This window comes from Corvus moneduloides, chromosome 5, assembly GCF_009650955.1.
Source record: "Corvus moneduloides isolate bCorMon1 chromosome 5, bCorMon1.pri, whole genome shotgun sequence".
In the NCBI taxonomy this organism is placed as follows: Eukaryota; Metazoa; Chordata; class Aves; order Passeriformes; family Corvidae; genus Corvus; species Corvus moneduloides.
Window position 1 is genome coordinate 44,560,562 of NC_045480.1, and position 26,452 is coordinate 44,587,013.

At 39.6% G+C, this 26,452-nt stretch overlaps 1 protein-coding gene across 3 annotated transcripts in view; it reads left to right on the plus strand.

The window, feature by feature from the left end:
* Positions 1 to 11,879: 11,879 nt before the first annotated feature.
* The window catches only part of EGF (epidermal growth factor), a 59,002-nt gene continuing 44,429 nt past the window's right edge, over positions 11,880 to 26,452 (plus strand). For 2 of the 3 annotated variants that reach the window (XM_032109751.1, XM_032109752.1), the window contains exons 1-4: positions 11,880 to 12,571; positions 21,402 to 21,533; positions 24,979 to 25,178; positions 26,124 to 26,305. In XM_032109751.1, coding sequence (XP_031965642.1) covers positions 12,445 to 12,571; positions 21,402 to 21,533; positions 24,979 to 25,178; positions 26,124 to 26,305 — 641 coding nt within the window. In that variant the 5' untranslated portion in view covers positions 11,880 to 12,444. The remainder of the gene's footprint in view (positions 12,572 to 21,401; positions 21,534 to 24,978; positions 25,179 to 26,123; positions 26,306 to 26,452) is intronic. The other variant, XM_032109750.1, reaches the window with a different exon arrangement.

Sequence of the window (26,452 nt, forward strand, 5' to 3'; positions counted from 1 at the left end):
TGGAGTGACTTCTTCCCTGCTGAAGCAGGAATGTGAGAACAGGAATCATAACACTCCTGCTTGTTCTGAGCATAATGTTTCATAGCTGAGGATCAGAGAAAGTAATATTATTCTGAATTCAATTTGCCATTCTCTGTAGCTGGCTGCTTACTGTAGTCTTATATTGTCCTCTTTCTCCCTCTGTGATTTAACTTCCATATGAATTTGGGCACTGCACCTTGCAATTGTAGTGTTTGCTGTTGTGTCTGGATCAATATCTCCAAAGCTCTCAGTTCCTGGAGTTCTGTGTCAATTATTTTGAGTTCAGCCTAAAATCTGAGCATAGCATTTTTCAGTAGAAGATTGTGCTAAATTACTTCTCAGCACTAGGAATAGAACTCTCTAGAATGGCGGAGGCATATTTTCATACACAGAAGTGCTGTTTATTTGTTCCTTGCTTGAGCATTTTTTACTCTCTGACAGAGGAGCAGACATTCCCTTTGGATAAAGTAATCAGCAGCAAAAACAAGGAAAGAAACATTTTTCACAAACCAGAAAAATAATGGTCTTTGTTCTGATCAGGCAAAATGATTGAATAGACATATCCAGTAGCTATATGAACTATTTCTTTCAAACTGTAACAGGAATTAATGAGGAGAGGTAAGTAATAAAGTCCCTTGTTTATTGATAGAAAAGTGACATTTTCTTGTGTCTTTGACAATGACTTAACACTAGAGAATGCCTGAATGTGGACTGGCAGAGACAAGAGTTTGGTGACAAGGTGATTATGTTTTTGGTTTGTCATTACTGAAGATTCAGAGATTTAGAAATGAAATCTGAATCAAATGGTATGAGAGAAAAAAGGGTGATTCTTAAAGCTCATTGACCTTCATAAAGAACTAGAAGAATGGTAATGAAAATTCTTTTAAGGGGTGATCAGCCAAAAGTTGTGCCAAAAAAAGGAATAATGTTAAACAATTGCTCTTTTTAAAATAAAAGACTGGAAAAGCCCAGGATCGGTGGATGAACATTTAGAAAGGTGCTCAGTACAAGCAGAATACATAAATGATAGTTTTGTGGCTGTAACATGAAACATGAATTCTTATTATAACTATCTATGTACAAGTCTGCCTTGAGGTTGAGCACTAAATTGGCACCTAATCAAACACAGATTCTAAACTAATAAAAAGGCTGTGGTGGAGGGGTATGCATAAGAAACAAGGGAGATTCCTACAGAAAACACACAAGTAAGATTAAATAAAGAATAAAAACACTCTGCTGAACAATATGCAGTTCCCCGAGTGGAAGGATCTCATCCTCCAGTTGTTTGGCTTGTAAAGATATGGGCAAGAACTGAGAGGAGAAAGAATAGTAGCAATTTACCAGTTCCAATAATGGATCCAGGAAAGATCTTCAGTAGAGTTTAGACAAATCTGACCTGGGGGACAAAAGACCCTACTGTTGTACATGATTTCTTCATTATATTTGGTATCAATTCTGAAGCTGAGGTAACTGCCTTGCAACAAGACTTGTGGATGGGGAAAGCATAGGCTGAAGGACAGAAAAAGAGTCTGCATAGGAAAGGAGCTGCAGGATTGACACCTTTGTCATCAGTAGAATCTAATTGAACTGTAAAAATTAGATGGGCCACATGTTAAGTGGGAAAAGCTAGACCAGTGTTTGGTAACAACTGGCAGCTAGAAAGATAGTTGAAGTGAACTTGGGCAGTGCTGCCTGAATGATTTTCAGTCTTACTGAGTAGAATACTGAAACTGAAGAGAGAAATAAGCTATGTAGGTGATGTACTTTTATTGGATCTGTTATACTCCGAACATACCTTGCATATCTTTCTGATCCTTCCTGGTTATATTTCTGGGCAGAATGAATTGACAGAACTTTAACTGTAGGAAGCCCATTACAGTACAAATAACTTGTGATTCATCAAAAGGGCAGGGGGACAGGCCTGGAGGAAGTTGAAATCAAATGTCACCACCTAAAAATATAGCTGAAATGATGAGATTTCTTCCTCTGATGAATGTTTGGAGTAAATTCCACAAAAGGCCATGTTCTTTGTGAACTGTATGATGCCAGCCTTGTGTGGGCTGGGGAGAAAACACAGGAATAGGTTCTGAAAAGATGTTCTAAATGATTTATTGACAACATCCTGGGAACTGACATTTGACAATGTTTCTGAGCCCACAGCCATTTCAGCAAATGCCAGTAGTGCAAGATTTAGGGCGGTGGTACTCCAGTTACAGTGAGATGAATCCTGTCCCACGTTGCTTCAGGCAGTGTTCAGACACCAAGAATAAGTAGGCATAAATAGCAGGAGTGTCTGGCGAGAGGTTGGGACACGCGAGAGATTCAGAAGATGCTTCCACATCTTAATAACTTCAGCAATGTGTCAGGTAAAGGGTATGCCACTTGCAGTATTGATAAAAAAGTAATGGAAAAATGTCACTTACTAATGTGTTTTGAACCTCTCCCCAAAAATGTTACACCAAAAATTTCTCTGAGGCTGACTGACTGTTTATGGAGGAGACCACAGATGACTGAGATTTTGAGCAGGGTAAAGGAGCCTGTGGAGGTGTAACTGAAGGGTTTCCTTTAGTCACTGTACAAACCTCGTGTGGATAAATAATCACCGATGACAACAGACAAATAAAAACTCTCCATGTGTTTTTGAATTGGCCTTACCAGCCATCCGCAACCTGTGTTCTGCCCAGCACTTTTATGCAAGAGAGCTTTATTCGTTTATGTGCAGGTGCTCCATAGCAGTTCCACCATCCTCAAAGTTCAGCAGTTTATGAGGAGCAGCCCTTCCACCTGCCATTAAGTTGCCACTCACAGAATTTAACACATGCACTGCGTAAGTAATGATGCTGCAGAAAGGAAAAGTGACTGCCATTCACAGCGTAGCACACTGAGTCCTTCTTTAGTGTTGGCTGATTACTTTTTGTAGTTTTGTGGAAATGCTGCTTATTGGTAACTCTGCAATTCACCTCGTCACAGAATATTGCTTTGAGTTCAGCACTCCAATCTCCAGAGTATTATTTCAAGTCCTAATAATGTTGTCTGAGCACTGACTGCCAAGAGCTTTGCTGCATCGAAAAGACTTATTTTCCCCCTAAGCTACTGAATAGGTACTACAGTACTTCTATGAAAAGTCTAGCTGGTTAGTGAGGGGAAATCCTGGCAGTTTTGGAGGTAAGTTTTCATGGTAAATCAGTCTATATTAAACAAATGAATCTAACATATGGCAGTATTTTCCTGTCTGTACATTAGTCTGCACAATATGTTTAATCTGATGAGTCCCGGTAAAACCAGAGTGATGTGGAAGATGAGTGTTGGTATTTATTCATTGTGGATGCAGCTGTAGCAAACTGAATCAAGTATCAGTACAGGCAAACCACTGAGCATTAAATGCTTATAACACTTTCCTCTCTTGAACTGTTCTGCACTTAATAGATAATAGATAGTTCTTCTTCATGTTATTACAAAAGTATTAGTAGTAGCTGAATACTCGATCCACAGAACACTACACCTTGAAGAATTTTTAATAACTGATAATTTTTGAAGGTATTATTTCTTTATTGATATTAGTGAAGAGGTGCCTGGTTTTGGCAGTAGGGAAAAAGGAATATTGATGCCAACAGCTAGATAGTGTTTCCTGCTGCCATCTCCTGTAGACTTTGGATTGGGAAAAAAATGTCCATGTCGTATGCTCGCACAGTGGCAACTTGTGTTTGGGACAGGCGTAAAAGGGCATGACATGAAAACCATATGCTGAACTCTTAATCAGATTGTCCTCTTTTTGCTGTTATGCTTGCTAATATTTTCTAAAATATTAGAAATAATTTTCAGTTTTTCTTTTATTTCTCAGTATCATGCCTAAGTTAAATTACACATATTAAAAAAAAAAAAAAATTAAGTAGGCCCTGGAGAGCATATGCAAGTGATACTCTCTTACCAAAGGACCTAATCTCTTTTGATTTCCGAGGGATAAAACAGAAATGTACTTCTTTAAGCTGTGTTGATGACTAAGACAAGAACCTGTCATTTCCACAAGATAGGCCCGGTCCAATGTTTTTTATGTAATCAATGGAAGTTTGATGTCAGTGAACTCAGGATCAGTTTCTCCTTCATGTCTGAAAGCACAGAGCTGTCACTCTGGGTATTTCGTCCTGGAATGTGAAGGTAAGCCTGAGATCCAGCAACATTTGAGGAGAGTCCCTGCCCTTGGTCCGTGTGTTTTGCAGCAATGAGTGGCTGTGAGCATTGGCAATGTAAGCACGAATGAGTGTCTGACTTCTGTGCCAACACACATAAGGTAGGTCCTTCTGTAAGTCTCTCTCTTGATATATAGATTGCAATAGAATTTTAGTGTTTACCCCAGATATTTTAGGTGCTTGAGTTTCTTCTGACATGTCCTGCCTTGCCTGCCAGCCCAGCTCTAAATAAGGCAGCCAAACACAAACATGCAAATGGAGAAGGCTCTTTACCATTGGGAACGCAGACTCCCAGAATAGATTTCCTGTGCCCCTCTCCACTTACTGGAGTCTTATTTCATTTTGGAAAGCTGGGCACCTATGGCTAATTTTCAAAGCACTGCCCAAGAGGAACACCAAACCTTCTCCATGATCATTGCTGAGGAGGATTTGAAGGGGGGTTCGTTTTTAGAATCTTGTCCTAATGCCCTGTTGTAATATTATATAGAATGGCCCTGAAACACTCTGCTTTTTAATAAAGATGCTATAATATGTTGGGTTGCATCTTATAGGTGGTGATTGTGGGTAGGATACTCTGTTCATTGTTATAACAATTTTAGTTTGGTAACTTGTGAAGTGACTTGAGAGTGTGGAGCATTTTTTTTATACAGTGTATGAGGCAGTGGCTCTCAGAAATGCTCTCATAGCACTAATAGGAATTTTATTATGATAAACTTAGCTTGCACTTTGAAAAAGAAAAGTTTCTACAGTACAGTGCAATCATTTTTGATACAAAAGCACTACAAAAATTAACATATCTCATTTGAAGGAAGTGTACTTTTACTGTGTTTTTCCATACAGAAATAAACATATACTGCATTCTGAGAAAAACAAGTGATATTTAAAAGTTTTCAGTGCTTTGCACCACCACATTATGTACAAATTATTATGTACAAATTATGTACGTAATTCATGTACAAATTATGTACAAATCCAAATTAATTTTCTCTTTTACCTTGTATTTTATGGCCTAATTTGTTCTCCCTATGTGATTTTAGCAGGAATAAATTAACAACTACTTTGCAATTTTGAGTACAACCTTACATCCAAGAGTCTTAGTGCACTTTATAACAGCTATTACATTAAAATACATTTCTTCATGTAAAAGGAAGTATTGGACCATTTGCAAAGTATGCCAAGATCACTCAGGAAGCCTGTGGCAGGGATGTAGGTGGAATGAAGGAGCCTTTTAATACGCTGTGCATATGGTTATAGCATCCACAGAATTTCTCTGTGCATCTACAGACCTTTTATTTTGCAAAGTCTAACTGTGACTGATTTCACTGTTGCTTTTCCTAGCCTAGTGTAAGGCCAAGGCTACACTAGCCAATACGTGCTGGCAGTTCTAAAGGGGGTAGCTGTAACTTCCAGGAATCTGTTCATTCACCCTTCAGCTAGACAGACGCTGCTTGTTGTGTGCAGCCAAGGAGACATTCTGTGAGAATGTGTGCGAGTGTTAGCGAGCACCTTGCTCGGTGTTTGATGGTTACACATTTTATGCTGCTCTATTGAAAAGTGATTTTCCCCTGTCCCCCATGTTTAACGCAGCTCTTAGTACTTGCCTGATCAGTCCCTGATACCAAGGCTTTGTTAAGTTGTTTCAATTTCTTCAGAACTGCCATAGAAATAAAACTATTTCTGACTCCTGCAGGCAGTCTCAGGGGACTCCTGTAGTGCAGTTTTAAAATGCTCCAGAGGGAAAATGACTACTGCAAGGAACTGTTTCTCCCCTTTCTGAAATGACCGTTGTCAGTTAAGTCTGACCTGGATCTTCCATATTTACACTCCAACCAGCAATATGGGATCTGTTCAAATCTTTGAAGTACAGAACCCTTATCTGAAAGCTAAATATAATGTGTGTTATTGCTTGTGCTCAATGCCCCAGCCCTTTTTCCCCACTGCTCTTCTCTCCTTGTCCCTGTTTAGATGGAGAATTGACAGCTGTGGCCTCAAGCAGGGTGTGTTTGATAGCTGCAGGATTTGGATGCCAAGTCCTGGGATATCATGCTCACAGAGGCATTTGGGTCTGTGATAGGCTCTGGCACTGCACTGCCTGCAGCTGTGAGGCTCCCTGAGGTGGTGTCAGGTCAAGCCGCCTCCTGCATGGCGGAGCCCTTGCTGACCACTTGCCACTTTCTGTGCCTACTGCTTCCCAGCAGGGTATAAGAGATCCACTCTGGCCACTGTGGGTAGGGTCTGACCCCCAAACATTATTTTGCTTTTATTCTATATTGCACCTGTCAAATTGTCTCACACAAGAAATGACATTGCATCAAAAGCTTCTACTTCCAGTGCAAGTTTACTTTCAGTGGGCTCTGTGTAAATACTTCAGGAGATGCTCAATGCTCAAATATATTCTAATCAGGACAAAGTTTCTTCCAGAGATCTCTTGAATCTGTTCTATGAATTGTGAAAAACGGAACATTCCCAGCAGCTAGAAGCGTATTTTATTACACCTGCTCTTGTTTGCCCAGCAATTCACCGACAAAACCCTCTGGCACCAGCTGCATGGCCAAGTATAGGAAAATAATAAACTTGCACAAAGAGGATGTGGCTTGCAACATGCTCAGGATGTCATTGCCTCCTCCAGAGTGTTTGAGTATGGCAGCAACTGGGAGCATCCTGCAGCCTGCTTGCAGGAGCTCAGTACTGGGCACTGGCAACATCTCTGGTAATTCCAGTCTTGGATTCACCTCAGGTGCTTTTGCTGTGTAAGGCTGTCTATAAAAATGCCTGTTTCTACTTCCACTCCTATTTATTGTCCATATTGTTTGATTCTGTCTTTGAGATGTGCTAGACAGATGTAAGCTTATGCAGATGTGGGTTTGTTGAGATATGCCAGACTGGTGTTATAGATGCGCCAGGTGAAACGGGGTTAATGGGACAAAGTGAATTGGATTGGTAAATGCAGTGATTCTGTTCCACAGACCCAGCAAAGCAGCCATAAAACAAAACCATAAATTGTTCCCTGCTTTATACTCTCTATAGTCATAAGATGAATAAACTGTCTGACAAGGTCTGTAATGAGGAGGAAAAAGTTGACTAAAAAAGTAAATTTAATTGTTCACCTTCCCAGGCCAGAACTTAAGGGATAAAAAGAGTAAAAGTAACAATATCTATGGTAGATGGACTTCAAATAAGAACCTATGGGCTGACAGATGAATTCCTAATCTCTTAGTGGTATCAGTGTAAATGGTGAGTGCTCAGGAATTCTAAAAATTAGTGAAATTAGATTTCAGCCAGTGCCTTTGTTCTGAGAGATCTGTTAGAGCAGCTGTTGTAGTGTGTGTACTAGAAACCATTTTGCTGGGAGGGAAACAGAGCTATCTTTGGGATGAAAACAGCAAAAAACACAGAGAGGATACATTTTTTCACTCTGATAGCGAAGTAATGCCATACCTGTTACTAAGAGCCTTTCTTAAATGTTCTCACATAGCAAGCTGCAGAGATCTTATTCATGGTGAAAAATTACTTGCTTTCTCTTCAGTTTTATTTCCACTTCAGAGAGCCAACTGACTGTTTCAACATGCTATTTTAACTACTTCTTTATGTCTGTTAGCATAGAGGCCTAAAGTAGTCATCTAACATTGATAAATGTCATAAGTCAGTAATGTGCTATGTGGATTCCCCAGAATGTTTCCCTCTTGCTCTGGCTGTTGGGATAGGAGAGAGAGCATATTTAATTTTCTTTCTGGATCCTTCTGTGAATTCCAGTGTGGTCTAGGTGATGAAATAAGTATTTACTCTATAGCAGCTGGTGAAAGGTGCCTGTTAAAATGTTAAATGTAAAACTGCTTTGAAAAAGATAGTATCAGCTATAATTAACAGTATGCTTTAAACACAGATTATTTAAGTTTTTTCTTTTGCTTAAGATCAGTTTGTAGTAGGAAAAAAATGTAACTATAGCAGAAAAATTATGGTACTCAAACTTCCAAAAAAAACCCAGTGGACGTTTGTCATAATTGCTGCTGTGCAAGAGATAAGTGGAAAGAGATTACTTACAATAACACTTGGTTTTCAAAAAGCTTTCATGATTTAAAGCCCCACTCTTTAATTAATTTTATTAGTAAATTAAATTAAAATATCCTGCCAGCCAAATATAATCTTCAAACTGTTGAAGTGGTGAGTGACATGCTTGAGGACAAAGCCAGAATGGCCATCATACCTCAGGAGGAGATTTCAGGCATTCCTGCTTTTAGACATCACTGGAAAATGCCAGTCTCTCATGCTGTGCCTCTCCCTGCTCTGTCTGACAGGCAATTTAGTATTGCATAATGTCCCTTTTGTCAGAATTACAGATGATGCAGGCTGAACCTGCTGAAATGACATTAACAGTACTGAATCAAGCACTGCCATGTCAGAGAAAGTGTAGTGATCAGTCAGCTATCCCCACACTGGCCCTGAGATCAGGCTTTGGCAAGTAGGTGTAAGGCATGGCTTAGGCAAGTGTTGGGTGTTTTTTCCTGAAGACTGTGAGAAATCCCCAGTATCATCACCAAAGCTGCTTGTGTTAATCAGCTGCCTTTCCGGTGGCAATACCTTTTCTGACAGAATGAAACATACATGAGCATCTTGTTCCAGGGGCTGGCAGATTTTCTGGAGCCGTTAGAGAGGTTCTGGAATCTGTTTTGTGGGATCTGAATGTTCCTTGCTGCTCTGTGCTATTTGTACTAGAGGTAGCTGCTACACATTTCCTATGCTACATCAGTGAACTCGCATTTAATAATCAACCTGTGTTGGTGGTAGTTTGGATTATGATTACTATAAAATACAATTGTAGCCACATTAGAATATGCCTAAGGCCAGAATTAGGCGCTCAGAGGCTGACAGAAAAAGAAGTCCAACTGCTGACAAGGTAGTGTAATGTGTAGTGAGCAAGAGTAAAAGCCAATATATGATTTAAACAATGTAGATACTGAAAGCACTGGGAAGCTGAGGGAGGGCTGTTGCCTCCACAGTTTAGAAACAGTCAGAATATACTGTCCTTGAACTAGAGCAGCTGTTTGCCAAGAAGCCAAGAAGCTGTTTGAATCGCTGGCTGATCTTTACCAACTTTGGTAAAAAAAGCCTTCCAAAGCCAATCAAGATAGTGAGAACTCCAAGAGAAAAGGATAAAATGTTTATTTGCTGTTAGTTCTGGTGTGTCTTGAGTCAGCAGGTCAAATTCGACTAAGTTCTTCACATTTGATGAACGGGGATGATTTTGAGTTTATGGGGACTGATTCTGCAGTGAGCCCTACAAAATGAGACTGCTGAGCTATTTTGGTCTAATTTATCATATGAGTGCCAAACTAATGCAGATTGCTGGACTTAATACCTGAAGGTGAGCACAATAGTTTGCTTTTCAGAAACTCATTTGAACAACTTCTGAAACGCTAAATGACTTCAGGTGTAAAGGAATTACTGTGAGCAGTATGCTGAACCACTTGGTGAAAAATAGTATGATTTAAAAGTGTAGGTGTACCACAGCCTAATGCATTTCAAACTTTATTGACAACTTTCTGGTTTGTTGTAAGGGAGGTGATTGGTTCTATCCATTTTCAGATGCATAGTTACCTCCATTGGCCTAGATCTTACCATATTGTCGGTTTGGTAGTTGGTTCTGGGCCAAGTTAAATTTGGGGTTTAAGGGTAAAAAAAGTAATTCCACTATTAAGATGTTTTTCTTCCTGTTGTTAAGCCATTCCTATACTTCTAAGATGGTAAAATTAATTACTTTATTAACTGTTCTCTACTGAGGTGAAGTGAAGGGTTTTCTTTCTTCAGAAAACGTCATTTGGTATTGGCATGTCAGAGAGTTATGTATTTATTTTTAATTTAGAGGGAAAAACCCACAAATTCTTGGATGTGCCTCTTACTGTGCTTTATGTAAAGGCAAATGTGTAAAGGAAATGGAGAAGTGGGGGAAGACTGAGGGAGATGTTCAGGAAAGACGACGTGTATAAATGAGAGACAGAAAGAATGTGAGACAGAAATTGTTTCTGGATTTTAAAAGGAAAGGGAGGGCTTATTCATTTTGTCTCCTTCAGTGAGTTTGTCTGAGTCTGCCCTGGAGGAGGTCAGGGATGTGCTGGGATGGCCACCCTCACAGTCTGGCAAACACTGCTGGTGGCTGCTCACAAAGAAGTGACACATTCCTTTTAAACTATTAAGGTTGCCTGCTCCCAGTTGAACAGTGAAGACAATTGCGTGAGGAGGAACTGATGACTGTAGAATTAGTAAAAGAGGTTCATATGGAACATACCACAGTTCCTGGGCAGGATCCTGTAATCCTAGATGGGATGGCATTATACTGTGCTTTCACATTGTTTGCCCTTTTGTATTCCCAGGGACTATTTGGAGAAGCAAATGCTCTTTGGCATGAGTCTGGCCCTGCATAATTTACATTACTCTTATTGTGTTTTATAGCATAGCATGTGGGATAAAGACTCAATTCTGAACAGAGTATATGGAAATGTGGCTGCCATTGGTCAGGCTGGATTTAACTAGTTGCAGTGGCTGTAGCAGTGAAGATTGAGAGACCAGAATGTGCCTGCACACAGACAAAAACATCAAGAAACAGTTACTTTTAATGGAGAGTGGCCCAATTTATAACCAGGTTATAATCCCATTTTCTGACAGTGCAAGTCTGGACTCTTATTGATCCAGACAAATATGGGGAGGGGAGGGGAGAGGAGAGGGAGAATTCCCAGAGGCAGAACTCATACAGTCGTGGGTAGCTTTCTGGTGCTGCTGCTGTATTCAGCTGTTGTGTTAGTATTCATTCCAGCACAACAGAAAAAAAATTTAAAAAATCAAAGGAAAGAAAAAAAGTGACAAGACCAGATTGCCTCACATTAGTTAGCTCAACAAAGCCTGGCACAGTCAACCATTTAAACACATGCTTAAATCTCAGCACTTTCAAATTCAGTAAATCTTAGCAGCAGAAACTTATGCTTGTGCTCTAGAGCTTTGCTGGTCTAGGCTGATAGACTGGAAAAAGGAGGTTTTTTTCAATACTGAAGAATTATAAGCTTAATGCACCTGGAATTTGTCTAGTTTTTATGCCTCAGTGGAACAGGTGTAAAAGAGCATTGCATCCTGACAGTAGCCTTGTGCAGCACCAGTGTACATATAAATGACTGCAACATCTGTGGGTGATGCAGGCTCAGAAATCATTACCCCAGTCTCTAACAACAGGTATTATCCTGTAGATGCATAGGGGCCAAATTCAGACCTGAGAGAGATAGTTTCAATTTCAAAATTGCAAACACATGCCCTAGATATGAACTTAACCTTAAGGTGATTTGAATTTCAGTCAAAATATAGCAGAGAAACCAGAGGGATTTTTTCCCTGATTTTTGCGTGAAATGTTTTGATGATAAAATTTGTTTCTGTTGTTAAATCACAGGACGATATTAACAGAAATGCGACTAATCATGATTGAACAGGAATTAAATAAACTTGCCTACAGTCTCTGTGGAAAAAACTTAGCTGCAAGCTGCAGGTACTTCTCAAGCAGGAGGCGTTGCTTTTCTAAAGAGACTGTATTTATTATGGGTGGCTGGATATCTGCATGCTGGCTCAGTTCCCTGTAGTAAGGAACTGACCACATTACTATTTGCAAACACAGGGTTCACTCAAGTGGTACTAAAAAGAGAAGAGGTGGGGCAAGCAGAGCTTTAAAAAGAAAAGAGGAGCCCATCCAAGTCTGAATGTAAAAAACAACCATGTTTCGGAGAAGGACGGTACCTGGAGATTTCGCTCCCTGCACTCCACTGAGAGCTGTGGTGAAGAGTTTTCTGAATTCTCTGCTTTTAAGATTTTAACGGCAGCTTTGTTGCAAGGAAATTTGCAGTGATCCTTGCTAGCATTGCTCTTAAGCTGTGTTAAATTTGTGGCAAGAGTGTCAGGCATTTCATACTTGCCTTCCAAAAGAAAAAAAAAGAAACGAGAGAGAGAGAGAGAGAAAAAGCCCTGATGCGTGTGGGGAAGAAATCTCCCAGGAATTTCTTCAAGGTTGTAGTCAGACACAGTAAGGTCTAAAGTGACAAGAAAAGCAAGGCAAAGATAAAACTTGAAATTGTGATAAGATGTCTGAGTCTAAAGTGACAGATTGCAGAAACCTTTTGGGATTACACATGCTCATCTTGTCCTGGATATGACTGAATACAAGCTAGTTTTTCTCTAGTGACAGCACAAAAAACCCCTCAGGATTATGTTTCTCTTCCTTGTTGCTTTTTTGCCAGTGGTTTTTAAAATTGGTTTTGTCAGCCTCTCAGCTCTGCAGCACTGGAACTGTCCTAATGGATATAGATTAAAGCCTGAAAACTCTGCTTGTATAGGTAAGTTGCTGAACTTTCCCAGATTAAGAAAAGTACATTTGTATTCTCTTAATTTCACTTCATAATTTTCAAAGAGTTTTTTTGCAGATTGCTTTTGTGCTGTACTGGGAGAACTGATAAGTCAGCTTCTCAATGTCTGTTGCATTTCAAAATGAATATAATTCTTTTTTTTCTTCAGAAATCAGCACGTTTCTGTTCGTTTAACTAGCAGAAAGCAGAATAAATTTTCATATGATCATTAAGAGATATGAACTGTTCTTCAGTTACCAAAACTCCTTGCCACAGCTTTAGTGTCTCCATAGTTTCAGTACATGAGCATGCATGTGTTGGTGCTTCAATATATGTAAAGTTTGAGTATAGGTGTGGTTTTTTTATTTCTATATACGTATAGAAAGAGTGTTTTAATGATTATGCACTAGTGCATATTTAGATGTGGGCTAGATAAATTTAAAACTTGTTTTTTCTATGCTTACTGTTACATGTAGATGAGTGTGCTCATATTAATAATGCATCTCATACAATACATGAATAGCAGGTGTGCTTAATACTGTCGTAGGGAGGTCTGGGAGAAATGTGCAACACTAACATTACTGTAATCATCTCCAGAGAACTGGAGCATGTAAAATGGAGGTTCCAATTCTTTAAAGAGTGTAAGAAAAAGGATGACAGAACCCTTCTCCCTCCCCTGCTACCGTGAGGTCCAATTCTTTCAAGAAATCCAGAGCCAATGAAGTTGTGGGCATTGCAGTTAGGAGATGAGGAAATACTCTGCAAGGATTCAAGCAAACAGACCTCATACTTGGAGTTAATTCTTTTTGCCTTAGATTCCTTGGGCTTCAGAGGCCCTGAGTCAGTTCTTGTCATGATTCTAGTGATGTAATAACAGGTGCTTCCTCTGTGCTTTCTGCCAAGAAATACCATCTCGTAAGCGGAAAATAGAAGCCTGCATGTCAAATGCTGTCATATTGAGGGGGGAGGAGCTGGGCATTTTTTGTGTACAAATTGTAAACCTGACTGAAGGTTTATCTGAGAGACAAACACACCTAGAGAGCTCCAACCCTGATGCTTCAGTTCAAATGAGAAGCAGGCTTCTGAAATTAATCTCCTTATTACCACCTCTTACTATGTTTGCTTTACGTTGGAAAGAACTCTCAAAGTGCACAGACTGGACTCCCTTTAGGCCAACTTAAACCAGAGGGTGTCCCTGTAGGGATCATCTTCCCTCTCTGCTGTTGATGGCCATTTGGTCCCTGGGACCAGCCTAGGCCTGGTTCTCTGTAAGCCCAGGCTGGAATACATACAGTGTGTGTGCCATAACCCTAGCAACTGTTGCACTTTACACAGCCTCTCCTATAGATCCATACTATTTGCTAACATGTACTTAGCTTGCACAAGCTGATTAGGGTGTTCATTAATTATGGCTTCTGCATTACTGGGTAGCTCAATTAAGAGCTTGTGTATAATGGAGGAATCCTACTGAGATGAAGGGAATTGCTTGGCTGTTGTTTAATGAGTCAAAACCCCACTCTAAATACTAGCATGCAAAAGGCTGCAAAGATTTTTTTTTCCTAGTGGACATATTTTGCATATTGATGCATATTGCTCTTCCATTAATGAAGACGTAACCTGCCCTGCATTAAGTCTTTTCTGTTGAAAATCAGCTGCTGTATGAATGGAGGGCTCTAGATAAAACACTGAAACAGATTGGCTAGTGCCTCAGCAAAATCTCCAAGAAATAGCAGCAAAAGAAATCTTCCGCATAAGAGCTGATGTTACTGTGACATACTCTGAGCAATTCCATATGACATAAAATAGGTAAAAAATGCGATGCATTACGGTGATTTTTCAATTACTGACCACTGGATTACAGGGGATTAAGCAAAGATGAAGTTTTGACATGAAATGTAAGACTGAAGGATGCTTCAGTGTAAGGGATTTCCCTGTCTCCTTCCTCTGTGTACTGGATGCACAACTGGTGTTCTGACCAGGACTGGACATGTGATATTCTAGTTCAGTCATTATGTGAGACAGAGGGTGCGGTGGAAGCAAGTGGCAGGAAGCTGGAGGCAGGCTTTGAAGGTAATACTGGGGATAAAAGGGGTGAGTGGGAGACATGATTCATACCATTGAACTGTGAACAATGACAGCAAGCTGAATCGTGGCTTGGCGACCATTCTTGGCGAGCTGTAATAGATACACCAATTGTAAAATGCTCTTAATCATCTGAGGCTGTGGTGGCAACCTGCCAGCCATAAGGACTCCCCTGAACTGAGAAGGTGTCTGCTCTTTGTTAGTGAGCTCTTACAAGTGATGCTTGCCAGAATGTGTGTAGGCTTTTCTAGATCTGTTTGCCACACTGCCGCTTCTGATGAAGGTCTAGGTCATCTTCTTCTTACATTGCTAAATAGCTCACTCCTTAATTAGTTCCTTTTATTTCTATGGATATTCAAAGACCAAAGGCCTCCTCATCCTGTGGAATTATAATGAAATCTAGCCCTAAATGTCTCACATAATTTTATACAGTTATTTTTAGAGAAATTATTTGAATCCTGACTTGGTATGACAAGAGAGAAGAGGCCTTTCTGAGGGGCTGTTAGTCCCAAAAGAGCAAAGCTTATAGGAAAGAAAGTGTGGGAGAAGAGATCACAAGGTCAGAGCAAAACTAGTCTGATGAATGAATGCATTGATGTATTGACAAGTTATGGCAGAATTGGAGGCACTTCTGCAATTTTTGACATGCCATCTTGAATTAATAGCTTATTTTAAGATGCTGTGAGGACTGTGGACTCAGTCACCTTTAATAACTCATCTTTCTTAAACCCCAGTGGAAACATAGAACCTTCTACCTCTGAAGAAAACTGGTCTGGCCTCCAAAGGAGCTATTATTCCTACAAAGAAAAAACATGTGCATATTTGGTTCCAGGAGAGCTTTGATTTGTAACACATTTGACAACGTAAGCATACATGGGACACCAGAGGATGGGCCTATGTCTGTTGGAATCAGTTGCCTGTGCCCTCCTGAAACACCACGTTAACAACAGTATTTTTTATTCTCCCACGCTGTATAATCCTTTCCCTACTCAAGACTGAAAACGTTTTCCACATGTTTGTCTGGAGCAGCGCCTAGGGCAGCCCCTCGAATTACCAATTTTAGAGTAGAGATTAATGCCTGTTAGTCTTGGGCTACCCTAGGTAAATATATTATCTTCTGGATACTGCAAGACTGGAGGTGTACTTTGGTTTCAGGACTGACTTTAAATACTCACTTTGTAAGTTTTAAAAATGAAGAAAGATTGTAATTTTTAAGATACCCAACAGTATTGTAAAAAAGTCTTGGAAGAAGGCAAAACAAACCCCACATTATTGAAGTTTTGCCTAATCATAGGTTCTTAAACTCAGCACATCTCTGCCAGATTCTGACATTAACTGCTCAGCCCTTGTCACTTCTTCAGGGCTAACATGCTGCACATTCCTACAGAGCTACAGCCTGCAATTGAAGTTGACAACTGCAGCTATCTAGGTCAGCTCTTTTGGTCAGATGCTTCTTTCTGTGTGTCAGGCTTTACACTTTGCTTCCTTTCTGTTCACCTCTCTCCTACCACAGAGCACTGGAGCTGTAGTTGAGGTGTGTTTTTTCCTTGCTTTCAGTAGCTGTCTTCCAGCTAGCTCACTTCTTATTATACTGACTTGGGGAAAGAAGCTTGTAAATATTTTTAGCAAATAGTAGGCAGGAATTCTTCAACATGGGTCTGAAGCCACAGACCAATTCATGAGAAGATTCACATTCAGCTGGATTCAGCTGAATGTGGACAAATACTATCTTCAGCTGTAAAAACTTGGATCAAAACAGGAAGGAGGCAAATATGTTACAAGAGACTACAGAAATGGCATCACACATCCCATGATACTTAATCCTAAAGAGGGTTACAGGGCAGACTCCCAAGCCAGTGACTAATATTGAAAAACTCATTGTTTTGCTCAGTGTAAAATAGCAGTTATTAATTTTGTGTTCTGTTTCTAAAAACTGACTACTTTTTAGGATCTAATTTGAAATCTGATTTTAAAAGGAGCTGGATGACAGTATTTGATGATGCCTCATGACTTTCATCTTTGAAAGGCAAGCCAGTAATAATACACTGAAAGTTGCATGATCCAGGTAGTAGAGGTCCATTTTGTAGTTACTAATTAACACATAGACTTTATTTCACATAGAATTTTTTCAAAGATAGGGTTTTGTTTTCCATTCTAGTGAGGAAACACTTGAGATCTGAGTCCAGAAAGGAAGAATAAAAGATATTGTAGTTCCTGGGGATCTTTTTTGACCTTTTTCTTCAAGATGTCTACAACTGGTTTCTTAATTGTATTTCAATCCTAAATTTGATTCTATGTTATACTTGATAAATCATATGTTCACACTTGCTGTCATATCTGTGAATGATCATCTCTGTGGCTCTGGGATGGAAGACACCAGGACTGGTAACCTTCTCATTGTATTCAGATTGTATTTCTTATCATAGAACGTGAGCATTTCACAAACTCTCTCCTCTCAAAAATTGTGAGTGATCAGGTTGTATTTTAAGCCTCATTTAAAACTGGACAGAAAAGATACTGAATTGTGCATCATCTATTTCGCTGTGGCCTGCTGACAGCTGGGGTGTTTTTTCCATTTCTAGCTATCTTCTGTTCTTGGAGCTGGATGCTTTAAACAAAAGAGATAAAAGCGATGGGCTGCTTTCTTTGTCAGCCAGATGAAATTTCATGTTCAACCTTGTTGAAAAGATTATGGTGGTGGCTGAATACAGCGGATTGAATTAATCAAAAGTCCAGCTGAACAGGAACTATGTTTGCATGAGGTTATTTGAGTGTATGTATCTGCACGTACACTTTATGTATATAATGTATGTATTTGGGGCCATAATGAAATTCAGGTTCTGGCTCACTGTGGTTTCTCTGTGTCCCTGCCAGGCATACTAATGCTTCAACATTCTGCAACCAGAGCCTTTCTCAGGACTCTCAATAAAGTAGTATATTTGTATGCAAAGTCATTGAGAGCTGCCAACATCGTGATGACATGATTCATCGTTTTTGCTGATTCTCAAGGCATTTTTTTGCATAAAGAAGTCTTTGAGAACTAAGCAGAAGCTCATTCTTCCTTTCAGGGCTGGCTGTCAGGGCACTGCAGACAGCTTTTGTGTTCACTAAGCTGATTTCTTTCACAGGGTAAAGTTCCCACTGGGGGATGTGGTTGCCAGGACACGTAAAACAGCTACAACAGGATGCAACTCCATGCTTTCCTTTGGCACTAAAAGTGCAGATGAAGGCAGTGCTCGTTACACCTGATGGATGGTTTTGTGATGAGCTCTCCTAAACCTTAAAAACCAGCTTTTTTCATTTGTTTGTTTTGTTTTCGGGTTGGTGATTTGATTGGTTGATTGGTTTGTTCGATTTGGGTTTTTTGGTTGGACTTTTTTTTTTTTTTTACTTAAAACAAAGAAGAGAGGGTTTTAAGCATAGGATCCTCTTCCACTGTTAATGCCATAAGAGCCAAACATTCAGTGCTGTGGCCTGTTTCACAATAGCATTGTGTCTCTGGCCTCTTCCTGCTTACTGCTGGAAGGGCACTCTCCAGTGGCCAAGCTGCCTGTGGCCACTGTGCCCCTGCTCTTTTGTTGGGCAGTGTTTCTTCCATGAGAGCCGTTCTTCAGCTGAAGCCATGGCTTGCTTTACAGTCCATGTGGGATTTGCTATACTATGTGAATTTTGGTGGTGATGAAAATGGACAGGATGATAACCCTGAAATCTTCTCTTCAAGTGCAATTACTGGGGAAAGAGTGCAACTTCCTGTAGCCTGACCAGTCGGTGTTCTTGTTCTTGGAAAGTCAGTTTTTACCCTCATATAAAGCTGGAAAATCTACCCTGGAAATAAAGGGTCATTGCCCTTTTACCTTGGTATGTTGCTCAGTAACCTGTGCTTGGTTAAAGCATGTCTTCCCAGTATGACCTTGACTTTAGAATATTCACTGATGTTTTTCATGCCCTTCATGCCTTGGTAGCTAGTTCCCTTAGTGATTCACTCTTCCTGTTAAAATGTGAATTTAATGCCTGAATTTGAATTCCCTGGCTTCAATTGTCATATATCAGCCTTTGTTAAACTGCTCCTGGAAAAGATTATAGTGTCTTTTAGAAAATCTACTACTTTTTCTTTGTGAAGGTATTAATTTGTGGTGCTCAGTCCTTCTTACAAGCTTCTTTCTGATAATCTAAGCATTCTGAGCTGTTTAATTTTCTCACAGAAAGGCACTTTTCTTTGCTGTCAAATCAGGCTTTCTATCCTTGCTGTATACACTTCCTAATTTTTCCTGGTCCTTTAACAACCTTTATCTGAGAAATACAAACAGCATGCCAACCTTTATCTGAGAAATACAAACAGTCTGACCACTGCCATATAGAGAAGCAAATCTTTTCCTCACAGTCATTATTTTATTCTGTGTTGTGATTTGAATTTTCTTACCCAGTAACATGCTAAGAGGTCAGCTTTCTGTCCAGTATGAACACAAGTCCTTCTCAGAGAAAGCAGTCTTTTAGATCCAATCTACAGGCCAGGCCTATCTTTTTTATTCTTATTTTATGTGCTCTTTACAGTGGTCAAATAACAGCTCAGCAGTGCTTCACACTGCTTAATCAAACAACCTCTCTCTTTAACAATCCTGTATCTACACAGCTGTCTTTTTCACCCATACTTGTGATTTCCACAGAGAAATAGCATCAGGTTCATTTAGCAAGCTACTACTGTCATAAAAGTATATTGACAAACATAAACTACATTATCAACAGAGTCTCACACCTGCTGTGGTGCTGGTGGCTGGATCAGGTTGTGTCCAGCTTAATCGTTCAGTTACTTGATTTAAAAACCAGTGCATTGGGGAGATAGTGTCAAACAGTGGTCATGTCTGACACTGACAGCAGCTGGACAAGGACCTGAGGTCTCCAAAGCCCTCCCTTTTGGGCTATCAAAGAGCCCTTTAGCGTCAGTGACATCCAGGCAGTGTTTTCCAGGAGTATCTAGTTTTAGTGGTGACCTGGAGCCCATTAATACACTTCTAAGCCAGTAAAACCTTCCTAGAGGGGATTTTTAAGAGTTTCTGTTTTAATGCTGTGAAGAATGGAATGTACACTCCTAGTACATGTGGGAAAATATGCTCTTGCAAGCTGATTTTTTGAAGAAAAGTGTGGGTTGGAATTAGAGTCCTTGATGGAATTACGTTGCTGAAAATGCTTCTGCTTTACCTTTGTAATCTGTTAAACAGAAATCCATTGCATGTGCTCTGATTACATTTCATACATTGTCAAATTAGCTCTTCTGCTCTTCGGAGCATGAACTTGTGGGAAAACTCTGTAAACAATAAGGAAGCTTTCTCTAGTCTATACAGACACGTTAGGCGGCCGTAAAGAATTGACATTCTTTTTAAACACCTTTGATACTTGGACACAGAAAAAACTCCTTGGAACACTTCTGCTACACATAATTTCTAAAAGCAGTTAAGGAGACTGGTTCCCAGAACCATGGGATATCAGAGATCTGGTTACTTAGCTCTTCCTAAGTTACTGAGAAAGTTTCTTTCAAAGTCTTTTAGGAGTTAGCTAAATTGCTGTTCCTTGTAGTTAATGTTCCCTTCTTTAAACTAAGGGAATTCTCACATGATACACACAGACCTAGTTTTGGTTGTGAATCCATGTCCTTTAGTGACTTAATCAAATGTGTTGCTTTAAAACAAAGTGTGTTGGTTCCTTTATTTCCTGCATGTGCCAAGTCACATGATAAAATACAGAACAAAACCCACTGACATCAAAAAGAACTTGGGCAAGAAAAGAGCTGCTCCTTAGAGCAATGCTCACACAGTAGTTGAAGAAGGAAAGTATACAAGAAATATACCAGCATATGGTACCACCAGATGCCAAGTACCTTGGGAAGTTACTATCAGACGTGTTTGTTTTCAGAAGGAACTAAAATTTATCTCAATGTTGTGGGACAATTATCCATGGTACTGCCAATTTCTTTTCCCCTTAGTGTAAACTGCGCTCTTCAGTGGTAATCTTTTTCCTTTTGAAAAATAGATTCCTTAATTTAGGACTTAAGTAATAGTTACTTCCTCAAGTCCTGATAAAACACCATAAATACACCAAATATCTTTCAAATCCAAAAGGTTATAGCCTAACCTACCAGTTAAAAGCCTAGTTTCTAATTAATTTGCTCGTTGCCTTGGTTTGGGCTTGTTGCTGTCAGAATATTGTGGGAATTCTAGTGTTTTGTATGTCTGTTTGAGATCCGACTCAAACCAAAATGAGCTCAGTGTTGAACTCAGTGCTGTGACAGTCTGTTTGCTGCCTTGCTGTTTCACAAAGTCTGTTAATTTCTTGGCAGAATTTTTACTGTTGAAAAGGGGATAAAGATACAAGGAAGTAGCTGTAAGCAGCATTTGCATAGCAAATAATAATACAAATCAAGACAAGTCTGTTCGCTGTGTTAGGGTAATTAGAGACCAGAGTACCCAGGTAGTAGGGAGAAGGGTAATTTCCCTTGACGGTAAAAAAAACCCCAAAACAAAACTACCCTCCAAAATCACTGTGAATGTGACAATGATAAATTTTAAAAAGTCCAAATAATTCTGAAACCAATGCATGAAGGAATACAGCCATCCTCATCTCGTTTTTTAAAAATGGGATATTAAATTTTGTGACGATTTATTATTAGATAAGTATGTCAAAGGTATTGTTCTTTGCTGCTATTGCTAGCTGAGTTTTCCTGATCTTTTTCAAATACTTATTTCAGATATTGATGAGTGCCTTGAAGGTGGTCTGGGAACCTGTGGCCAAACCTGTATCAATATTCCAGGGTCATACATCTGTTCCTGTTTGCCTGGCTACTCCTTGGGTATTGACAAGTGGTCTTGCAATGTGAACGGTAAGGAGATTTTTGTTTTGGATAATTGAAACAGGGCTTTAGAGATTTAGTTAGCATTGCTTCCCAAAGCGAACTATGCCTGCTGGTCCCTACTGGTCAGTGACTGGTGTTCTCTGGTTTGCTGACCAGAGGCAAAAAAAATGCCTCTCCTGCTGTGTGGGTAAGTGGCAAAGCCAAAAGTGGGTGCCACAGAGGAGTGACGGTGAAGAATGTAAACTATGGTGGTGGAAAGATAAATGAATATATGAAAACAAAAAACTAAATTAAACAATTACCTCCTGTTTGCCTTCTCTGCCAGTTTAAAAGTGTAAATTCTCTTATCCCATCCTTACTTCCAAGAAGACATGGCAGTACACAAGATTCTGCTACCTTTGCTGCTTTCAGTCTCTTGGCCTTGATGTCATTCCAATATGTTTAGGTTCTAGGGACAGTGCTGTAAAATTAGAAGGAGGAGGCCCACATTTTTTGTTTCATCCATTAGCAGTTAAAAGACTTGAGTGTTTCTGTGAGTTATTTCTCTCATTTCCTCTGTCCTGAGTATATAAACTGATTTTTAAGTGTGGGAGATGCATTTAGATTTCAAAGTTTTTAGCTTTTTTAAGAGGAAAATATTCACAGTTGCAGCCTTTGGTTAACCTTCATTTTGTCCTCAACTGACGCTACCCAGGGGAAAAAAATTGAGTTGGATTTTATTGATTGGCTTAACCCTATATTGCATCTAGAGTATGAGGTGGAAGTGCTCTGAAGCTCATCTCTCACCTCTCCACTTCGAATTCTGAATGCCTGGCTTTGGTTTCTGTCTGGGATACACCATAGCTTCCTTCTGATCCAGTAACTCAAGTTGGATTTTTTTTGACTAGTATTTACCTGGGGCCCTTGCTAACGCAGAGATGGGATGTGACAAGGCATGTTTCTGACCCGAGAAGTAGGAGATGTGCTTGAGTCACTATGCATGCAGCCTTTGGGACCACAAACATAACCAAAAGCATTCTGTATAGATCCCAAATTGCCACCAACGCAGTTACTTTAGACCAGCCCCCCTAGAATCTCATAATTATCAGCAAAATGTAACTCACAAAGACCCAGTCTGGATTTTTTCTGGTCCTGCCTACAAATGCCTAGTTCCTTTGCAAACTTTCCACTTCTGAACTGAAGTGAAAACAAACATGTTGCTTCCCAGCAAGTTTTGCACAGGTATCTTTCAAAGAACAATCTTACCTTCATACTGGAGTACTACAACTTTTTAGCATGTTATTACTAACATTTATAGTAACTGTAGAAAGGGACTGATAGAGCTACCGTGATGGATATGGAATCTTTGTCAGGTATAAACCCTTCTGTGGGGGATGCACTAGGTTAAATACCCTCAAGTTTTCAAGACAGGAAGATCTTTGCTGCAGATATGGTTTGCCTGGTAGTTAATCCCCTGACAAAACTGAGTCCCAAATCTGACTGGTGCCTCTGCAGTAAAAGTTAGATTTGTTCAGTTCCTGTTCCATTTAGAGTCCTCATTCACAGGCACCTGGTAGGAAACTCAGAGAGTGGAAAGGACAAAACCAAAGTGTATAAATAGTCTTGGTCAACAAATTGGCAAAAATGCAGGTGGTAGCTGTCAAATCCCTTAGATAAATCAGCCTGGCTACTCTTCAGCATTCATTTGCCATTTACATGAAGCAAGTCTTCATTGTTCAAATATGCTCACATGGGGTTGCTCAGTGCAAGTAGCAGCAGGAAAAGGGAGTAATTAAAATCTTGTAAGTGGCTGCTATAATTAGGTGATGGCTTTAAAACTTGAGATACAAAACATTCTGTTAGTACAGAAACAGTGTTCTGGCCATCTTGCCATCTTCCCTGTGAACAGGACAAAATTACATCTTGGGTGCTCATCAGAACTTTCTTCATGTTGGGAAATCAAAATTTGTCTCATTCCTCTGCTTTGAGAGGAAAATTAACCTTGCAACTATGATGAAGGTGGAGCACCTGTCTAAAATTTTTAGAAGTGCTTTTTGTTGAGTTTGAAGCCTTGGGTATCATGCTAATAGCAAAGATATTTAGTTAAAAAAAGATGTGAACCTTGTCAATAAAACCAATTTAATTTTCAGAAGTATATGTGTAAGAAAACTGGTGGTAGTGCGTCTTTAATGGCATCCATTCTTGATAAATGGAGAGTTGCTTCTTCAGTGCAGAATAATTCAGCTGCTGATTATACAGGCTTGAAAGCTGTTATTCTGTTGGATCTACATCAATAACTGCATTTCAAAATAATTTGGTTAGAGCACTACTCATATGTCAGAATCTGTTGTTTCAGGCAACCATGTTATAAATCCCCACCATTACTAACACAAATGGGATTTATGTTTTGGGGTTTTTTTAGTGGTAAATTAAAGAATAGAGTTAATGCCCACAAATATGTATATATATAAACAAATCCAAATGCAAACAACAAACCCATGTTTATTTTTAAAATGAAAGTTAAAGTGTGTTGGTTACGTAAGAACTCCTTTCCTTTATGCACTTGACAGACAGCCATAATATTCAAATAGCCTAAATGAAAACCCTTGTGGTTTGGAAATGTAGTTAAGGCTCCTTGGGCAATCTTAATTGTGCTCTACAGTGATACCCTAAAAATAACAAAGAGGACTTGATAAAACTGGAGCAGCCCCAATCATTATGCCCTACTAATTGTACTTCCATACTTATCACCTGGTTTTAAGGCTGCATCAAGGTTATTTGGGACCATCAGCTGCTCATCACTTTCAGCCTTAACTGGTTTTCTACAGTTTGGGATATAATTGGAACACCTTTGATTTTAACACATTTTATGTTCAGGTACTGCTATACTCTTACCCTTCGCTCAGTACAAATACAGTTTTTGTCTGGAAGAAGTTGTGGCTTTTGAGCTGTAGGAGTTTTAAGTACAGGTCTTTTGTTTTCCTTCAGCCTTCTGCAGCACAAGAAACCTTCCCAGTCTCCAGCTTCTTCTTTTTCCCTGTCTTGGGATATTCTATTTCCCTTTTTGGATAGTTAAAGGGAGACCCCAGCATAGCTCTCTGTGATAAATTCTTGCTATGGCTCAATAGTTTGAAGTGGTCTTCAACTAGGAGACACATCCATGGCAAACTTCTTTCAACCTCAGCTGGCAAGCATGCAGCAGTTGTTCTGACCTCTGACTGGGCTGTAGGATTTGGGAGTAGTGATAACAACCATTGCAGTCTCAGTTTCCTAACTCAGATTTTTGCTATAATTTTCAGCATTAAATATGAAAGGACCATTACAACTATATCTTACTGGTTCTCTGTGGTACACCTAGAAAGTTATCATTAAGAAATAAGACCACTATATCCTGAACTTTCTCTTTGACTTGTATACTACTAATGAGAACTCAATGCAGCAAAAATGCAATGATTATCAATTAATTGGTCTCATTTTGTTTTCTCCACACCAGACCCAGCACCATTCTTACTTTTTAGCCACGGAAATGCCATCTTTAGAATTGACACTGAAGGGACCAATCATGAAAGATTGGTTGCGGATACTGGTCCATCAACCCTTATGGATTTCCACTATATAGAAGAGAAAGTGTATTGGGTAGACTCTGAAAGGCGACTACTTCAAAGAATTCACCTAAATGGCACAAAACGAGAGGTAGTGTAATCAGTTCTTTGGAATTCTCCAAGTTAATAGGTGCAAACCCCTCTGTGGAAACCACCTGCTCTTTGGGTACAATTCTGCTGTTACTGTTCATCGATTAGCGCTTTACTTTTGCTGCTGTAATAGTTCTGATCCTGAGTCCAGGCTCTTTTACTGGTATCCACGTACATTTCTGTGGACCAAGTAAAGGGGAGTTAAAAATGAAGGATAGGAAATTCAGACAAACTAAGGCTTTGTAGATAATAATGTTTGTATCAGTTATAGATTAATCTCTGGCATTACAACTTTGTCTTCAAGATTGTTGTAACAGAAGCTGACACAAATGCTACGAGAAGAATGTACTCAAATTCCTACTCATTTTTTCTCTAACCTTTTATTGACTTCAATGGTTGCATAACTGCTTTTAGCACAGAAAAAAGCTCTGCAGTTCATTGCATGCGGCTGATTAAAAAGGGTAGACAGGCTGTTTTGGCTGAACTTCATTTCTGTGAGAGCGTTCTTTCGTTTGAGAGAGATTGCCAGGATCATTCACCCATGTGGAGTTTTCACTGATGCATTTTCACTGATTTTGAAGGATCATAGTTCTGTAACAGTGTGTTAGGAGACTTCCATCTGTAACAGTACAGGCCTGGGTGCTTCACAGTGTGTCAAATGCAAAAAGTTGTAGCTAAATATAAATCCAGTGTATTTCTTGTGCAGAACAGTTTCTCCTTTTGCAGGGAGTCACTCAGTTCAGAGGAGGTATGTGTAAGTACAAAGACCAAATGAAAGTGATGGAAGAAAAAGAAAGAGAAATAGCTACAGGTCTGAAAAAAAAATGAAGCAGGCAAAGGAATGAACTGGAAAGTTTCAATTGGGTATTCTATTCCCTGTAACGAAAGCCAAGTTTAGAGCAGTCATCAGGATTCTTCTTGTCAACTCTTTTTATCTTGCTTACAGAGACTATGTTACGTAGACAAAGGCATTTCAGGGTTTGCTATTGACTGGATAAATCAAGACATTCTCTGGGCCAACAGACAGAAGGGAACCGTAGAAGCAACAGACATGAATGGGAAGAAACGCCGAGTTCTTCTAAGAGCTGTTGGTCGTCCCACAAGGATTACCATTGATGCTGAACAAAGGTAATTTTAAACGGGTTCGTAATTTCATTGAAATGGACTCCAAATATGTAAAGTACTATGACTGTGGTTTCATGTAATCATATAAATGGATTAGAAGAGACTATAAAGATCATCCAGTTCCAGCCCACCCACACGGGTAGGGAGACC